The 20,287-nt window shown below is 42.7% G+C and overlaps 1 protein-coding gene across 1 annotated transcript in view; it reads left to right on the top strand.

Moving 5' to 3' along the window:
* The window catches only part of LOC124796078 (sodium channel protein Nach-like), a 136,445-nt gene extending 116,383 nt beyond the window's left edge, over positions 1 to 20,062 (top strand). Inside the window, exons 5-6 of the mRNA XM_047260163.1 lie at positions 12,526 to 12,765; positions 19,848 to 20,062. Coding sequence (XP_047116119.1) covers positions 12,526 to 12,765; positions 19,848 to 20,062 — 455 coding nt within the window. The remainder of the gene's footprint in view (positions 1 to 12,525; positions 12,766 to 19,847) is intronic.
* The last annotated feature ends 225 nt before the right edge of the window (positions 20,063 to 20,287 follow it).

The raw sequence follows: 20,287 nt of genomic DNA, 5'->3' as shown, positions 1-20,287 counted from the left end.
TTGTCAAACACTCTGCTTTCTGCAGTCACATATTACTTCAAACATAGTAGTCCAATGAAACTGTCAGAAAAAAAGCCTGTACCTTGCAAAAGGTGGGGTAGAAGATTTTATTTTTTAAACTCGTTCATATTGTTGGAAAGGTTAGAAAACCAAGTTTTGCCAACAAAATTTCTCTTGGGAAAACTTTCTGCAGTCAAAAAACTTCGAAAATGTCGGACTTTTTTCAGTTTTTTCACAATATCTCAGTTTCATTTGCTCCTATCGCTTTGACGTCTATTTTCTTTTTTAAAGAGCACAAAATTCTCTACAAATTTGATTCTTACCATTTTTTTCTACTCCCAATATCTAAGGCACTACAGCGTGTCAAAAAATACCAATTTTTCAAATTTCGAGTAAAGTGGCAAATTACCTAATTTTTGAACACTTATTTCAGTTTTTATTTGTGTAGTATAAACATATTACTCATCATGTTATTCATTGGAATTTACCATCTCACTCTGCTGCAAGGCCAGGACAAACGGCATCATATGTTGTGCAGTTCCATTTGTGCCAAGTTTATTCTCCAGGCTTATTATGTGTTTGTACACTGGCATGCGGTGGTGGCGTTGACGATAGACACGTCGGCAAGGCATAGTGCTTCAATGCTGTTGCAGATAGAGCTCACAGCATGCCAGTGTACAAACACACAATAAGCCTGGAGAATAAACTTGGCACAAATGGAACTCCACAACACATTCACATTGGATTACGTGAAGTTTATTTATGTTACAATATGTAATACGATTGCATGCAGGTGCCGTACATTTTCTACAGTTGATTGACGTTAATGATCAGTTATAAGAAAAAGTATGTAGGAATTGTTCTTTAGCGGACAAAAGCGTATTTATTCTTTGGCGGGTGGAAGGCGATTATCTCTGGTGATTGTTCACAGTGCGCTGACAGCTATTAGCACACAACAATAACGGTCCTACAGTTTGGAGTCGCTTCCATTCAGTATTTGTTGTGGTGCTGAAAATGAGTATGTCTGACATGAATTTGTGTTTCATTTGCGAAAAAACTGTGGTGAGTGGTGGATGCAATGTGAAAGAGAAAGGACTGAGCACACTTATCGATTGTAGTGCTAAACGCAGGGAGTCTGCTCACACCCGTTTTTTGAAAATGCTCAGTGAAGTGATGGTGCATGAAGCATGCTACAAGAAGACCTTTAATGAGAGAATGATAGCAGCTAGCCTTCAACATCCTCAGGAACCAACAGGCATGCTACATCGGTCGCAGGAAAAAGGTCAGTTCAATTTCAAAGAGAAATGCTTCTTATGTGCAAAAGGGAATTCTGATGACTTTTTAACCAAGCAGTTAAGATTCCCATATGCCAAACGAAATTTTGTTTACAAAGTAATGAAATTGGAAGTGCAATCTACAGTATTAGAACAGGCTAAACAACGTGGTGATGAATTTGGTCAACAAGTGATACAGCGGATTCAAAATGTAAATGATTTGGTTGTTGCAGATGGGCGGTACCACAGATTTTGCTACAGAAAGTTCTTTCGCCGTGTTTCAGCTACTGGACAGAAATGAGGTTACCGACCTGCAACACAAGTAGATGAAGGCATGGAGGCTATATTTGCCTACCTGGAAACTAATACGGAAGAATGTCAGTTTTCTATGGACAATCTGTTAGAGCAAATACCCAGATCAACTCGTCCTTATATTCGAATTGTCAAGGCTCGCCTTTTCCAGAAATATGGTGACGATGTGTTGATAGCTGAAACAGCTTCAAAGCCAGCAGTCATATGTTTAAAGAATGTTGGGCACCAACTACTCAGTGAAAATTGGTACACCAAAAGAAATTCAGATCCTCAGCAAGAAAGACAACGAATCGTCAAAGCAGCTGCAAATATCATATTAGACAATATAAGATCAGTAGTGTATGATGTAAAACAGTACCCTCCCTCTGATAATTTTTTATGTGATGTAGAGTCTGCATACCAGAGTCTGTAAGGTTGCTCTTTGGAACTATAATTTTGAAACACAAGCGGTCTCCCAGAAAATGGGGGAAAATATGTGTTTCTCTTGCTCATGCACTCATAAATGCTGTGAGGCCACATTCATTTATTTCATCACTTTTGACTGCTATTAGTGCATACTTGTACCAGAAGTTTGGCTCAAAGCAACTCATCCAGGTTTTGTCTTCCCTAGGCTTTGCAGCATCTTATATGGAAGCTGCCCTATTGGAAGTGTCTTCAATCCTTCAGCTTGACAACGAAAGGCAACGAAGTGACGCATTTTGCCAATTTGTGTTTGCTAATCCAGATTTCAATGTAAACAACCTAGATGGAACTGGTACTTTTCATGCAATGGGAGGTATGTGTGTTACTCCTCATGATGGATTGCTTACTCAGAAAAATATTAAAAAGTTGAATCATCGTCCCTCAGCTCAACTTGTTAGTGAAGCCGGAAAAAATGACATACACACATTCCACAGAACGCAAGTTGGAGGGCTGTAGGCTATAAAAATTGAAGATTTTGACATAATTGCTCCTGCAAAAGGTGAGATCGTCATCTCAACAGCGGAAATTACGTGGTTATATTGTAAATGGTCTCAGAATGCAGTTGTTTCAGGATGGAATGGTTACATGGAACACTTGACGGCAGGCAAAGAATATGAACGTTCTAAAATAAAGTGTCTTCCATTTCTTAATTCATCAACAACCCATTATGACACCATATATATACTGCTCTGATTATAGCTAGAGATGCATGTAAAAGACATAATCAGACTACATGCTTTGTCACATTTGATCTGCCTCTGTATTGGAAGGCAAGGGATATTGTGGAGATTGACCTTGCTGAATTTCATAATGTGGAGGTCCAACTTGGAGGTTTCCATTTCCTTATGTCGTTCATGGGATTTATCGGTATGATAATGGGTGGAAGTGGATTAAAGGACTTATTTGGTGTAATATTCGCTGAAAACAACATTGAAAAGATTTTGTTAGGACATGCATATTCCAGGGCTGTGCGAGCGCATTTATTGTGTCACCTTGCTTTGGCCTGTCAAGTGTGGGATCACATTGAGCTAACAGAAGATTAACATGGGACATTGAATGACTTGTCTTCTCCTTGTGGTGAGTCAGAACTGTCAGTTGGCCAGGATATCAGTGTTCTCAGGGAACAAGTCATAAAAAAACTTGTAACTGCCCTGAAAACAATTGAAAGTAAGGGACCCACTGCAAAATTATGGGTTCAGTACTACAATATGGTCACTCTCATGAAACAAATTATTGAAGCAGATCAATCAGGCAATTGGAAACCATCTTGAAAGCGTGCGAAAAGTGCCTCCCTACTTCCATTCAGCTGGACATTTTATGTACGCTAAAAGTGGCCACCTCTACTTACAGGATATGTTCAGACTCCAGGAAAAAATGGATTTATCAGAATATGAGAAGTTCACAACAAAAGGACATTTTACAATCCGGCGATCAGAAAAGTATTGGTCAGGGGTTCCTTCTGACATGACTATAGAACAAACATTGATGAGAACCATGAAGAGTTCTGGAGGAATTACTTCTGGCCGAGGAATTACGGATAGTGTATTAACCAGATGGATATTGGGTGTGATTCACATGCAGAACATTTGTGAAGAAATCGAGTCATATTGCGAAGTGAGCACAGTAACACCAGAACAGCATGTAGATGCAAGAAGTTGTCGCATCAAATGAGAGGGCATAGACTTGCGTAAGCTGCATGATTGGTTTTCAGTGCACCCTCCCTTTCCTGAAAGTGATTTTATAATGTCTATCAGCAGTGGTGTTGTCGGAACAGAGGATGTTAATTGTCATATGTGTCACAAAGAGGGGGAAAAAGGAATGAAAAGAATAGTTGGTGACAATTTCCACGATGAAAAGTTCCACAGAAAAGATAAAGTTGTGACTCTCCTTTCTGCGTTCAATTCTGTAAAAGCTGGGAGCTCTAAAATTACTCCTGTTGATCCTTTAACTCTTTTCTAAAGGATTTGTTTAATGAAACAAAGTGAAGAAGAGTTAAAAGCCTTTCTGAAATATGAACTTTCTCCTTACCCAATGTCCCTATTCTCAGAAAAAGGCATGCGACAAGGAACAAAATCTTCATTCTACAATGCCTTCGTTCCAGTGGAAGATGTGAAGTCAGGTGGACCAAGTAAATTTTTTGTCGTTGATGGAGGGTACCTTACCCACAAAGTGACTTGGACTCGAAACGTTTGCTTCAAGTCAATAGCCCAAAGCTATGTTTCTTACCTGCAATGTCATTTTGGATCTCAATTTGCTATTGTATTTGATGGGTATCCATGTGAGAGAGACAAATGTAGCACAAAGAGTGCTCAGAGGATTCGTAGGTCCAGGAAACATTCTTCGGTTGACGTTGTGGTTGAATCAGAGATGGTGGACCAAGTCCCTCAGGACAAGTTCTTGTACAATGAACGAAACAAGATGCATTTGATCACACTTCTTAAAAAGGAATTTATGGAATGTAGCATTGAAGTGCACCAGGCACAGGAAGACGGTGACGTTATGATTGTAACATCTGCCATTTCAAGAACCACAGATTTTGGAAGTGTTGTGATTGTAGGAGAAGATGTTGACCTGCTTGTGCTCATGACCAGTTTGGGGCAAGGCATTGAAAACTCATTTTTCTTAAAGCCAGAAAGAGGAAATGCAGAAGACAAGCGGTTTTCCATTGCATCTTACAAGTTTGACAGTGAATATATTCTGTTCACTCACACCTTTAGCTTTTTTTGGTCAAGGAAAAATTACGTGCTGCAATATTGTTGCGAAAAATGAACACCTAACCTCAGCGCTTTGCACGTTCAATAAACCACATGCTACCCGTGAAGAAATAATAACAGCAGGAGAACAGTTTACTATTACATTGTATAGTGGAGGTGTCAGCAGTTCCCACACACTAGACCATTTGCAGTACCAGTTATTCGCCAAGTCTACCACAAAAAGCAAACTGAATCTTGCACGGTTGCCACCTACACAAGATGCTGCACAACATCATTCGTTGTGGGCTTACCAAGTCCAATGTAGGGTGGGAAACTGGAAACCTCCTGAGAAATGGGGCTGGAATCACAGTGACCACGGTCCAATACTCGTTGTAATGAGCCAATATCCAGCAACTGAAGCACTTCTTCACATTGTTTCATGCTCATGCAAGCTGAACTGTGGTGGAGCATGCTCCTGCAGAAAAGCGGGTTTGAAATTTTCTTCTATTTGCAAGAAATGTATTGGGGTCAACTGTGAAAATGTGCCAAAATTTTTATATGAAGACAGTGAAGAAGATGTTATGGAAGATGTTGAGGAATCCGCTGACGAAATCATCAAACTTGCTGAGGCTTACTTGCTGTTTAAAGAAAAGGTCAATCTGGGATTAACTCTATGTACAGATCCTGAATCCATAACTCAAGGTATTTCTGGTGACACTGAGGAACCTAGCCCATCAAAACGTTGGAAGTGATGCTCATATCTGTCTCAAGTGCGCTAAAGTGTGATATTACAAGTATTACACACCCAGAACTGTCAACATTTTTTTAGTAACTGACAATGCATTTTAATTGTAATAAAGCTACTTATTTTTAATGTCAACTGTGTGGCTTTTATACACAAGAATAATTAACTACCTAATTAGGTTGCCTATTGCAGCTAATAATAGTTCAGTTTCCTGAGGCAATTTATTTTGTGTGTGTGTGTGTGTGTGTGTGTGTGTGTGTGTTTGTGTGTGTCTTAATGATATATTTTTATGTTTATAGTTTTACAAATACCAGGGCTGAGCTGGCCCATAGTGAACTTCAGATAGTGATGTAAGAATCACAATAGTTGGGTGCCCAGCAATCCTCTTGTTGTATGCAGAGAAATTGAATACCTGAAAGTGAGGTGGTAAATTCCAACATATAACATGATGTATAATGTATCTATACTACACAAACAGAAACTGAAAAAATAGTGCTCAAAAATAAGGTATCTTGCCACTATGCTCAAAATTTGAAAAATTGGTATTTTTTGAGGCGCTGTAGCGCCTTAGATATTGGGAGTAGAAAAAAATGGCAAGAATCAAATTTGTAGAGAATTTTGTGCTCTTTAAAAAAGAAAATAGACATTAAAGCGATAGGAGCAAAAAAACTGAGATATTGTGAAAAAACTGAAAAAAGGCCGAAATTTTCCAAGTTTTTTGACTGCAGAAAGTTTTCCCAAGCGAAATTTTGTTGGCAAAACTCGGTTTTCTAATCTTTCCAACCATATGAATGAGTTGAAAAAATAAACTCTTCTACCCCACCTTTTGCAAGGTATATCTGCTATTTGACTGGACTATAGAAGTACTTGGCTTCATTTAACTTGTTGCTGTTAAATTTTGTTCATGGATGTTCTTGTAGTTTTTCATCTATGACTGTCTGTGAGAATAAACATGTTATTCTACTTGTGAATGTTTCTGTTTTGTATGTATGCTCATTATGCAAGTCATCTGAGTTTGTGCACTGTTTAAAATATTTATTTAGCATTACACCTTTCAGCTCAATATTTGCTATACCACTCAAAAACACCCAGTTTACACCTATATGAAGTCTTGATTAGCTGTGGAGTGCATTTAGTTCTTGCTCATTCTTCATAAATATTTTCCACGCAAAATTTAACAGGACCATGTAATTTTGAGTGAAATTCTTTTGTAAAAGGTGTGATTGAAAAGTTTTAAGAATGGATCTGCTACTGCTTACCAGTTTCGCAGGCAGATACACGGAGGGTGGGGAGTGAGTCATTGCCTTGTCCTTGAATGAGCACTTACAGGAAACTGCATTTCCTTTATTCAGTTCATTGTGCAGGTGGTTGTGTGAAGGTCTGTTAGGGCTTGTTGCTGGATTCTGTCTGCAAGAAGATGGACTTAAAAACGAGGCAACGAGATTGTGTGAAATTTTGTTTTAAAACCAGGAAATCAGCTTCTGAGACTTACGAACTATTAAAAACAGCTTTTGGAGATAACTGTACGAGCAAGTCAAATGTTTTGTCTCATTCAACAGATTTAAAAATGGCTGCAAATCATTTGAAGATGAACCACAGTCCAGCCGTCCTTCCACCCAAAAAAAAAAAAAAATGAAAGTGTTGCAAAAGTTCGCAACCTAGTGCACTCTGATCATAGACTTGCAATTAGGGAGATTGCTGATGAACTTAATTTAATTTTCTATGCAGTTCAGTCTACTTTAACCAAAGATCTGAACATGCGTAGAGTGTCTGCAAAATTCATTCCAAAACTGAGAGACAATACTGACTTGAAGTGTGCCAAGAACTGATTAAACGGACTAAAAATGATCCAGATTTGTGAAATATGGTAATTACAGGTGATGAATCATGGGTATATGGATATGATCCTGAAACCAAAGTGCAGTCTTTGCAGTGGAAGACGCCAGGTTCACCATGACCGAAAAAAGCACAGCAAAGTCGGTCGAAGATGAAGACACTGTTCGTGATTTTTTTTTTTATTCTACCAGTTTTGTGAATCATGAATTTACCCCTGGAGGACAGACAATTAACCAGGAATACTAAAAATGTGTCCTGGAGTGTTTGCGTGAAAAGGTGCAGAAGAACAGGCCTGCATTGTGGAAAGACAGGAGTTGGGTGCTACACCATGACAATGCTCTGGCTCATTGTGCCTTCTCCTCGCTGAATTTTTGACCAAATTCAAAATTCCTATGCTTCCACAACCACCATATGCCCTTGATTTGGCCCTTGCAGACTTCTGTTTTCTAAACTGAAATTTTAACTGAAAGGGAAGCGATTTGACTCGACTGAAAACGTCCATGCAAATACGGAGAGTGTCCTTGACACACTTCAGGAAAAAAACTTTCCAGGAATGTTTCCAAAGGTGGAAACACTGTTGGAGTCAGTGTGTTCAGTCAGAAGGGGACTCTTTTGAAGAAGATGCATCACAGTAGCATGTAAGTAACACTGCTCTACAATTATAAGCCCATTCTTAAAACTTTCCAATCACACCTTGTATGTACACTGTCATCATCAGCATGATTGTTTTCTCCTAATAAAAGCATCAAGATTTTTAGTTTTTATGTACATATTTTCTCAGTACAGCACTTACAAGCTATGTTGTAATAACTTCAAGTTGAACAAATACATTGCAAGGAAGACGCAATAAATGAAAGTCACAGATCAAATAAACAGAGTAAGACGTGTGTACACTTTAACAGTCAAATCATAACTGAGTCCAAGTCTAGCGGCCGCTGGCTGGCTGGCTGGCTGGCTGGCCGCTTAGGTGGCGCTGCTGCTGCATGGCTGGCAGACAGTGCCGCATGTAGAGGATGCGCATGACTGCGTGGCAGCACTTTGAAAGATCAGTGAGTCACAACACTTTTCCCCCCCTTGAATTTTTTGCACAGGTCTTGATGGAGGTGGCCTGTAGACTGCTAACGTCCATAGGAGTTGTTTGACTGGCCATAAAGTCTCGAGGAGGAGGCTTCCCGTATGGACGGAAGTGTCCCCGATGATAACGGGTCAAGACGACAGGAGACGTGGGGGTTGAATCTGCTGTGGCCCCGTGCACCAATCTGCCCATTGCGGCAAGTCCGGTTGTTATAACAGGAGACATGGGTGATGTGTCCGCGTCCATAGGAGAAGGAGGCAAGTACAGTTGCTCCGGCAGATGATGGTCATCTGGTTCCTGCATGGGCACGTCTCCTGGTGGTGTCAGTTCTTGCGCTGGCGCCGATATGATGGTGAGAGGACAGCATTGTGAGTAATGAGAGATTCCAGTATCCTGAGCGTCAGCTAGAGCCGAAGGTGGTGTAGCGGCATCCGGAACAGGCATTGCCGGCACACAAGGCTGAAGCTAGTCCGAATGGCACACTGCAATACCCGTGTCCATCTGGATTTCATACAGGCGTTGGCCACGGTGTCATAAGATGTGTCCAGGACTCCATTTTGGCTGCCTGCCATATCCCCGTACCCATACAAGTGAAGGCACCTGCGGCCGTGAGGTGGAAGGCTGCAGAAGATGAAGTAGCATGTGGGACAGTCGGCCATGTAAGAGCTCAACCGGGCTGTGGTCGCCCATGGGGGTGAAACGGTAAGAAGCCAGAATTGGAGAAGCGCATCATCAGCAGAAGAAGTCAGGAGTTTCCTCATCTGAGCCTTAAATGTGTGGACCAGTCGTTCAGCCTCACCATTTCACTGAGGATGGAACGGAGGGGCCGTGACAGGCATGACGCCGTGACGGGCACAAAAATCCGCAAAATCGGAAGAGGCAAATTGCGGACCATTATCAGTATCAAGAGTAGAGGGAAGGCCTTCCAAAGAGAAAATATGAGCTAGAGCATTGGTGGTTGCCGCGGTGGTAGGTGATGTGCAACAGACAATGAAAGGAAAGTTAGAGTAGGCGTCAATAACAAGAAGCCAATAAGTACCTAAAAAAGGCCCCGCGAAGTCAGCATGAATACGCTCCCAGGGCTTTTCAGGCGAAGGCCACGGTGACAAAGATGACTTTGGGGTGGCGGCCTGCAACGTACAAGGACCGCAGGCAGCGACCATGTGTGCGATTTCAGAATCGATGCCGGGCCAGTACACATGACGGCGCGCCAGAGATTTTGTGCGAGAGACACCCCAGTGCCCTTGGTGAAGGAGGTGCAAGACCGAAGCATGCAAAGACGCAGGTACCACAACACGCGGCAAAGCATTGTCGGTGGAAAGGGAGATAACACCATCCCTTGCTGTGAGGCGGTAACGAAAAGCGTAGTAGTTCTGCAATGGATCAGAAGTCTTAGCGGATGGACGATCTGGTCAACCCTTCTGAAACCCAGGAGAGGGTAGCAGCTGCCAGCCGGTCCCTGGTGATGGGGAACACGAATGGCCACAGGAATGGGCCGAGCCCGAAAAAACTTAGACCGAGCAGTGGGTTTGAGTGTGAAATGAGCTTAGCTGATGGACGATCTGGCCAACCCTTCTGAAACCCAGGAGAGGGTAGGGTCAGAACCCGTAGCAGCTGCCAGCTGGTCCCCAGTGATGGGGAACACGAATGGCCACAGGAATGGGCCGAGCCCAAAAAAACTTGGGCCGAGCAGTGGGTCTGAGCGTGATATGAGCTTCAAAGTCGTCTGCACGGCCTAACCCAGGAGAAAAAAGGAACGAAAATGTCTTCGACAAGGAATCCAATTGAGCATAAGGAATTGCATCAGAGACAATATTGACAGAGTCATCTATGGAGAACCCAAAAATGCGAAAGGCATCAAAACCAAAAAGATTCTCCATGTTACTATGGTCAACCACAAATATGGGAACAGTGCGAATGACAGATTTGTAAGATACCTCAGCATCAAATTGTCCCAAGACAGAAGTCTTCTGTTTATTGTAAGTCCGTAATTGCCTAGTGACAGGTGACAGGATTGGAGAACCCAACTGAAGATACATCTGAGAATTGATGATAGTTGCAGCAGAACCAGTATCCACCTGCATGCGAACATCTCGACCAAGTATTTGGACAGTGAGGAATAACTTCCCTGAAAGGCAAGAAATACAATAGACAGACAACACAGAATCAGAATCAGCTTCATGTGCATGAACATCGTGTATGTGGTCGGATTTAAAAACGGATGACACATGATCCTTTTTTTTTTTTGCATTTGTGACACATGGCCCAATGTCTTGTGAATGTTTCATAAAACACCGCGGACATGAAGGAAGTCGCCGTGGGTTTTGCTGTAGTTTCTTAGAGGTTTGTTTATGGTTAGGCTGAGGCTGCACTTGGGAGCATACCGCAGCCACGTCAGCCAACGGGGACACGCCACACGCTTCATCAACATCACACAGAGGTTGTATTTCCCCGATGTCGCCCCATGCCTCTATTTGCACTTCAGCGGCACGAGAAATTTCAAAAGACTGAGCGATGGATAGGACTTCATCGAGAGTCACATTTTCCAACTGAAGGGCACGTTGCCTAACTTCTTTGTCGGGCGCCGATCGGATAATAGCATCCTGTACCATGGAATCAGCGTAGGATTCTTTGTGAACTTCAGTAACAAATTGACACTTTCTACTGAGGCTATGAAGTTCAGCAACACAAGCATGATAGGATTGATTTGGTTGTTTTTGACAACAATAAAAGGCAACACGAGAGGCTACCACATGCGTTTGCTTTCGAAAATAGATGGACAGAAGTGAGCACATTTCAGCAAAGGACAAAGACGCAGGATCTTTAAAAGGAGCCAATTGCGACAACAGCCGATACATTTGAGGTGAAATTCACGAAAGGAACAGAGACTTACATGTTTGTTCGTATGTGACATGAAATGCCAAGAAGTGCTGTCGAAGATGTTTTTGGTAATGAGACCAGTCATCCACCGTCTCATTGTAAGGAGGAAAGGGAGTTAGAGACAACAATAAGAGACACCCCGCATTTGATGCCGCGACGAAATCACGAATCGTATTTGTGAGAAGCCTTTGTTGTTCTATGAGACCTTGCAATAGTTGCTCTAAAGTAGCCATGGAAACATGTGGATCAACGATGGAAAAGAAAAATCCCATCCTTGTCCCCAATTGTAATAACTTCAAGTTGAACAAATATATTGCAAGGTAGACGCAATACATGAAAGCCAGAGATCAAATAAACAGAGTAAGACGTGTGTACACTTTAACAGTCAAATCATAATTGAGTCCAAGTCTAGCGGCCGCTTCTGGCTGACCGCTTAGGTGGCGCTGCTGCTGCATGGCTGGCAGACAGCGCCGCATGTAGAGGAAGTGCGTAACTGCGCGGTGGCACTTTGAAAGATCGGCGAGTCACAACACATGTTATTCAGTTACATTGGAATGTCCTGTCAACTGCACTGTACAAAGCTGCATTCACAATGTGGATTTACCACTTGTAAGATCTTCTGACACAATGAATGAATCCATACATGTGACACAGAACACAGTCTAATACACATGAAAAAAAGATTTATTTTTTGGTCACACCTATTGACCCCCCCCCCCCCCCCCCCACATACACACACACACAAACACTCATTTTATCTGAGTTATACTCCACATCTCTAAAGAAAACTTCGCAGTTACTTATATCCTTGATACCATAATGGAAAAATGCTTTGTAAAGGGGAAAACAGGAAGATATGAAGTACAAATTGCTGAAATATCCATCGCCCTCGCTAGATTTGGCACACACTGTAGTCTACCTATTCCCACATCTGAAGAAATTTGTAGATGGAAAGTAATTTGGTAAAACAAGGAGTTATTACAGCTACAGACTGCTAATTTGCAGACCTTCCAGAATCTAAATTCAGAGATGGAATCTACCCACCGCATAATTGTTTGATAAATGCATTGACCTAAAAGGGGAGTTTATCACTAGAAAAGTAAGTTCTTGACTTAAAATGACTGTCACTTGTTGCAGGCTGAAAACTTTTTTCCTTGAACTAACAGCTGTTTAATGATAACTCTAGGATATTTCATAATTTTTGTTCATTATACTCATTTCTTATTACTTTATTGTTCTGTTTTTTAGGGGATCTGAGATTTCATCGACCAAGAGACAGCATTAACAGTGGCTCCAAATTTATGGATGGCTCAATTAACTGTTCCACATGTTTACCAACATGCTTTCAACATGCATACACACTGGATATTTATACTGAAGAAGAAAACTATATTAATCTTAATGGTCCTTACATTGATGTCCACTACACAAAAAACAGTGCAATAAAGTATGAAAGAATTCTTGCCTTCACACCAATGGAACTCGTAGGTGAGTTATGAATGGTTGTTCCTCATACTTACTGAACAGTCCACTTTAGATGTATCATCACTTTTAGTTCTCAAGACAGGAATCACATTGTTTAGCTCACTAGCAAAAACATCACATTCTGGAAACACATTAACAAGAAACATTAACCAAAAATACATTCCAATTTCCCAATAACTGAACTACAGGGCATTCCACTCAAAAGCATATAGTAATTTCACTGAAATTGCACTATACAGTTCGTGACATTTGAAATGCCAAAACTGCACTCTGAAATGTCGTTTGACACAACAGTGTGTTTCCACACATCTCTGTGGCTGGAGCTCAGTGTTCATTGTTTAGTGGCAATGTACAGCCACTCTTCCAAAGAGGGTGTGTTTCTTGTGAAATAATGATGGATAATTGGTTCTATTAAGAAATGCCAGCGAATGTTTGTTGAACGGTTTAGTGACTGGTTTATACCAACTGAATGCTGCATACAGAAGTTAGTGAACAATGGAACGGTTCTAGATCTTTATGGCGGGGGACGGCCACCATTATTGGAAGAAAAAGCGACTGATACAAAACAATAATTGTTGGCCTCTCCTGCAAAGTCTTTTTGATGTTTATCTCAGGAATGTGCAGTGTCACAGAGCTGTGAAGGAAGTCAAAATGTTTACAGTTGTTCAGGAACTGAATTTCAATAACAAAGATGAATGCATTACATTCTGCTGTTGGTTTCACAGTTTATTGCTCAGAGGTAGAAATATTGCAGTACACATAGTTCAGTGATGAGGCATGGTTCCACCTCTCTGGGTATGTAACTCTCAGGATGGATGGATATGTTGGTATGAGTGCATGACAGCAAGCTCTTCAGTGCCAGCATGAAAACAGTTTGAATGAGTGTTGGTAAAATACACTGATCAAGAGTATAAAACAGCAGGCAAAGTAAAGGTAACAAAAATTAGACAACTGTGTGTGTCCCACACAGAAGCATGGAACGAAGTACTGTGACAATACTAAAACATTAAGTAAACAGGTAGAAAGTGGTATAAGGAGCTAAAACAATACTTCAGATGGATGCAGCTGGCTGATTGCAAAAATTAAAAAGGAGCAACCAGCCCTCTGCAGCACACTAAAACCTCCAGCCTAAAAGATTAGGCCACAGTCCAGACACATCACAAAACTTTAAATCCTTAGTCATGCTCTTCCCATCATCAGCTAAAATATTTGCTTCTGCCCTCGCATCATGGTATAAAATGCTAACCTTCGTAACCTCTTAGTTCATCCCTATGAAATCCCCAAACCACCTTCCCTACCCTCTGGCTCCTACCCTTGTAACCACCCCCGGTGTAAAACCTGTCCCATGCACCCTCCCACCACCACCTACTCCAGTCCTGTAACCTGGAAGGTGTACACAATCAAAGGCAGAGCCACGTGTGAAAGCACCCACGTGATTTACCAACTGACCTGCCAACAATGTGACGCATTCTATGTGGGAATGACCAGCAACAAACTGTCCATTCGCATGAATGGACACAATCAGACAGTGTTTGTTGGTCATGAGGATCACCCTGTGGCTAAACATGCCTTGGTGCACGGCCAGCACATCTTGGCACAGTGTTACACCGTCCGGGTTATCTGGATACTTCCCACTAACACCAACCTATCCGAACTCCGGAGATGGGAACTTGCTCTTCAATATATCCTCTCTTCCCATTATCCACCAGGCCTCAATCTCCGCTAATTTCAAGTTGCCGCCACTCATACCTCACCTGTCATTCAACAACATCTTTGCCTTTGCACTTCCGCCTCGACTGACATCTCTGCCCAAACTCTTTGCCTCTGTATATGTCTGCTTGTCTCTGTATATGTGTGGATGGATATGTGTGTGTGTGCGCGAGTGTATACCCGTCCTTTTTTCCCCCTAAGGTAAGTCTTTACACTCCCGGGATTGGAATGACTCCTTACCCTCTCCCTTAAAACCCACATCCTTTAATCTCTCCCTCTCCTTCCCTCTTTCCTGACGAAGCAACCGGGGGTTGCGAAAGCTCGAAATTTTGTGTGTGTGTTTTTTATTGTGCCTATCTACCAGCGCTTTCCCGTTTGGTAAGTCATGGAATCTCTGTTTTAATATATTTTTCCCATGTGGAATGTTTCTTTCTATCCTCTCACTGTAGTAAAAAGCTATATGTGAGAGGGCAGTGCCCAGTTTGAAGACATGTGAGGGTCACTTCATTCTGCCTGACCAACTGGCACCAGGAACGCCCTGGCCAGGTAGTTGACTTCACCAACCGCAACTTACTGGCTGTCACCACCTGCCATTCTTCATCCCACAATTGCATGCTCTTCCTGTGTAGTGCAGAAACGACGGCCTACAAGGGAATAGGACACTGTGCCACATCCTGTCCTCTGAAAGCCTCCTTGGCAGCCCGATTGGCCTGTTCATTTCCTCGTATCCTTACATGACCTGGCACCCAGCAGAATGACACCTGCTTGCCCTGCTGTTGGAGCAAGTATAGTTGGCCATATAATAGCTAGGCCAACTTCTCAGCTGGATACAGATTCTGTTACAATTATAAGGCACTAAGGGAATTGGAGCAGATGAGAAACCATTTGCCCTGAATATGTCACACCTGCTCCCAGTGCCTTCAGGATCATGTGGAGCTCCACTGACAAAATGGTACACTCATCACAAAGGCGAATCCTGGTGACATGGTTGGGGAACATGACAGAGCAGCCAAGGGATTCCCTTGCTTGAAGCCATCAGCGTACACTACTGTGGAACTGTGATGTGTATCTAAAATTTTAAAAACCGGAGAATGGAATGTAAAATCTGGCATACTATCTTTCTAAAAATTAGTCAAGTCTAACATAAGTCTGGGTCTCCAAAGGAGCTCAGATGGAAGTCTGCTCCAACCTTGATGTAAAACATTAACACTAGCCACACCCACCTGTAAAAGGCAATCCTGTGTGCGAGTCCTATAGGGCCTTGTTGCTCGTTGCCGATTATAAAAAAGCCTTTCCTTTGGAAGTCGAGAAACAATATGGTATGTGGGTGTGTATGGCATGGACAGTGTTTTGTATGTCCGGTGCACTGTAAGTAGCCGTTGCCTTATGTGAAGTGGCAGTTCAGCAGGCTCTGCACAGAGGCTTTGTATGGGGCTTATTCTGAATGCCCCAGTGTCCAACCGAATCCCTTCATGGTGTACCACATCCAACATCTCTAAATGAGAGATTCTCTCAGACCCATACACTGTGCACCCATAATCTAACTAAGATCGCACAAATGTCATGTGAAACTGGAGTAGACAAGTTCTGTCTACTACCCCTACCCCCCCCACCCCTCCCCATTTTAAAATACTTGGCACTTTAAGGGACTGTTTTTTCAGATCCTTAAGATGTGGCAACCATGTAAGCTTAGAGTCAAATAAGAGGCCCAGGAACCTCAGTTTATCTGTAAAATTATGAACAGTATTCCTCATCCTCAACTCAGGAAAGGTGAAAATGGAATGAAAATGGTTAAAAACAATACACAAAGACTCCTCGGTTGAAAACTTAAAACCACTCTTCTGCATCCATTCATCCTCACATTGAACAGTTAGTTGCACTGGATCTGTTGTCATTACAAGGCTTGAAGAGCAAGACACAGAGAAGTCATTGACAACCAAAGAACACTGGACAGGACTTTTCACTACTGATGTAATGCTATTAATATCTATGGCAAAGACAGTCACACTTAAAATGCTACCTTGAGGGACACCATTCTCCTGCTCAAAGCGATCAGATAGGACATCACTGACTCAGAATTAAAAATACCATGGTGAGAGAGGGGACCAAATAAAAATGGGAAGACAACCACAAAAACCCCATTTGTGAAGCTGCTCAAGGATAAGATGCCTCCAAGTAGTATCACAGGCCTTCTCGATGTCAAAAAATATACCTAGAAGGTGATACTGGTGCAGGAAAACCTGTCGTCTATACACCTCCAGTAGGACCAGGTCACCAAAGGTGGAGTGATGCCTCCTGAACCCACACTCAAAGTGACTAAGGAGTTGCCTGGATTCTAAGATACAGACACAGCAGCGGTTAACCATCTGCTCCAAGGTCTTTCCCATGCAGTTAGTGAGGGCAACATTACAGTAATTACTCAGGCATGTAAGGTCTTTTCCAGGTTTTAAAAGAGGAATTAAAACTGCCTTACATTATGATTGGGAAAGTGACCTGATACCCAAATGGTATTAAAAAATGCTAGAAGGATATCTTTATTTCACCTTCTGAGTAGCCACAGCATATTGTAATGGATTCTGTCGTGACCAGGAGATGTGTCACAAGCCACATACAATGCAGAATCCAGCTTTCACATGGAGAACAGGCAGTTGTTATCTTCATCAGTGGTGAACTGCTCCTCTCAGCAACTGCTCTATGGTGCGGGAAATCTGGATTATGACTGATGGTTGCAATATCTCATGGATTGGTTTGGAAAGTGCTGTTCCCCATTACAGCATCCATGAGGCACATCCCTCCTCTCCCAGAAATTCTCTTGATGGTCTTCCACACATCAGAACTCTTCATGGAATGATTAATGGTGTTCTGGAACTATTGCCATGACCTCTTCTTGCTCTCTCAAATAATCTGGCAACGTTTTGCCCCTACCACCAAAAAGGCTGCAAGATTCTCTGCTGCTGGCCAGCACTTGAACTGACGCAGAGCTGCATACCTAGTCCTGATTGCGGAGTGGCATTCATCATTCCACTAAGGAAAGGCTACCTCTTCAGTTGTCCCTTGGACTGTGGAATGGATGCTTCAGCAGCGTGGTGGATCATTTTGGTAATATGAACCACCCATTCCCCAACATTGACATGATGCTCAAACCGGGGCAGCTGTCTGTAAAGTGTCCAGTCTGCTCTATGGAGCACCCATCACAGTAGTTTCCTTTTGGGTTCCACACTATCTGGCAGGTGAATCCAGACAGGGAAGTGATCACTTCCATGCAGGTTGTTGACCCCTTCCCATTGAGCAGTGTGAGCAAGGGCTGGAGAGTAAAGCAAGATATTGGTGGCAGAGAATGACCCAGTTCAGTGCATAAGTGTGCGCTCTCTCCCGTATTTAAAAATATGCATATCATGGCATGAGAAGCCTCTTAATTGTCCTACCCCTGGGACATATAGTTGCAGAGACTCAAAGCACATTGTGTGCATTAAAATCACCACAGAGGGTGAAGGGGTGGGGGAGCTGACTTAGAAGGTCATGTACAGCCTCTTTATCGAGCGCATCATGTGGCGGCAGATATAAGGAGCATACTGTCCATGGATGAGGTACATGCACTGAAATGGCAACTGGTTGTAAATTCATTGTAAGTGAGAGAGGCAAGGAGTGGTAGTCAGTACTGATGAAAATACCTACTCCTCCCCTAGCTCTCTCTCCACTAAAGTTGTCCTTTTTGTGTAGTATGTAGCCTCGGAGCTCAGGGGTGCACGATTGATTGAAATTAGTCTCCTGGAGAGACTGACACAGTGGTCTACCCTGAGATAGTAGACAAAGTTCCTCCACATGTGCCCTCAACCCCTGCAAGTTCCACTGAAGTATGGGAGCCATCTATCATGGGGATCTGCCGGGATGAGGAGACTGCCATCTCTGTTAGTGTAGAGGTATCAACTTTTGGAGTAGGCTTCTGAAGTATTGATGCAAAAGATGTAGCAAATGTGGAAGGCTGCAGGGGCTTGTACATCTTTGTGGTCTCACCATAGGGGATACACTTGGTTGTTTTTATTTCCTGCTCTCTGAGTTCCTCTAGAAAGATTCTGCAGTCCAAACAGTATAGTTTCAAGAGCAGTTGATACATTTGGCAGGAGAAGGGCAACCAGCTACTTAATGAGTGGCCTTACCACAGTAGCCACATGTCACTTCTCCCTTACACACTAGGGCTGTATGCCAAAAACACAGGCATTTAAAACATTGCATTGGGTTCAGAAAATAAGGCCATGCTCTAAGGTGAAGGAAGCCAGCCTTAATATGCTCTGGAAGTTTCATGCTACTGAATGTCAGGATAAAAGAGTCAGATTTGATAAGATCCCCATCCACCATCTTCATGATGTTTTGCTTACATTGCAATTCCTCCTTGAAATGCTGACCACATCCCTGCATGTCACAACACATTTGCTGTAATTCAAGATGCTGTGCAGTTCAGTGTGTATTGCATACTCACCGAGGTATTTAGATGCTTGTAGGTTAGTGGCTTGCTGGGAATTTGAAGTTTCCAACTATCACTGTCCAATTGCACAAACATGTTACCAATTTTAAGGAGCCACAGATTTCCCTCTAAACCCTTTTGTATATAGAAGGGTGAAACCTTCTTGAACTGCCCTCCTTCCGTTTCACTACTAAAAATGTATTCTGAGGACCAGCTTGCATTCTGTTGCTAGAGACTGTACTTTTCAAATGAACTCCTGAGTCAGGAGGACTGGCAACATCAGACCTCTTGTTAGATGGAGTGTTTCCTCTGGGAGGAGGAAAAGAAAATTCTGGAGGATCCATTTTGGTCCCATGAGCATCTAGGGAAATAAGGGTCCACTCAGACAGAGCCTCGCATGCCTGAGTAAGCCTTATACAACTGAGGTGCAGCAGATTCCCCAGAGGTTGCCCAATAGCAACTGTTCCAACTCAACAGCCATGCATCTCATCAGTGTGCAGCACACCATGAGATTGAGGAGTTTTTTATAGAGGTTTTTACCATCCTCATGATCCGCGTGGTTAAGCCAAGATCCACATTCCCTGAGACACACAATGTTCCACTGCCATGTCACACAGTGGTCGCTGAAGCATGTCCAGAGCCTACGGTGACAGGACTGGCGGCACTGACCAGTTCCCAGCTCGTGAACCCCAGAGTCACCAAGCTCGTACCCAGCAAACGAATGCTGGGCCCCTGAAAGCTAAACTCTCAAAATACACATTTGTGGTGTAACGAAAATCTACATGCACTGGTCATGCAAACCCTGCATTCAAAAAAGATTGGCATGTTCTGTGCAGTACCACAGTGTTGCATCATCGGACCAATCTTTTTCAAGCCTACTGTGACAAGTGCAGTTTACGTTGAAATGTTTCAGGAATTTTTGTGAACCAGCTGGACAATGAAGAACTTACCCTCAGCTGGTATGAACAGGATGGCACCACATGCCACACATCTCGAGTGACCATGGCTGAGGTAAAATCACTTTTCCCTGGCAGAGTGATTTTGAAAGGACTGTGGCACCTGTGGCCATGTGATTTAAGATCTGACTTTTCTCTGGGGTGGCCTAAAAGGTTACGTCTACATGAATAAACCATACAACTTGGGAGATTTACGAGAGAACATCATCTGTGAAATCCAGGTAGTGACATCAGAGGTTTTGGCAGCAACATTTGAGGATCTGCAGCGGTGTGTTCAACTGTGTTTAAAAGTTGAGGGTGGTTGCCTCCAGCACGTTTTGTGATTCATCTTTATTTCCCCATGAAGAAGGTACAATATGTTAATTCAATTTCATTTCCTGATTTTTTATGCAAAACC

The sequence above is a fragment of the Schistocerca piceifrons genome, chromosome 4 (assembly GCF_021461385.2).
Source record: "Schistocerca piceifrons isolate TAMUIC-IGC-003096 chromosome 4, iqSchPice1.1, whole genome shotgun sequence".
NCBI classification, from domain to species: domain Eukaryota; kingdom Metazoa; phylum Arthropoda; class Insecta; order Orthoptera; family Acrididae; genus Schistocerca; species Schistocerca piceifrons.
This window is presented reverse-complemented; position numbering and strand designations above follow the sequence as displayed.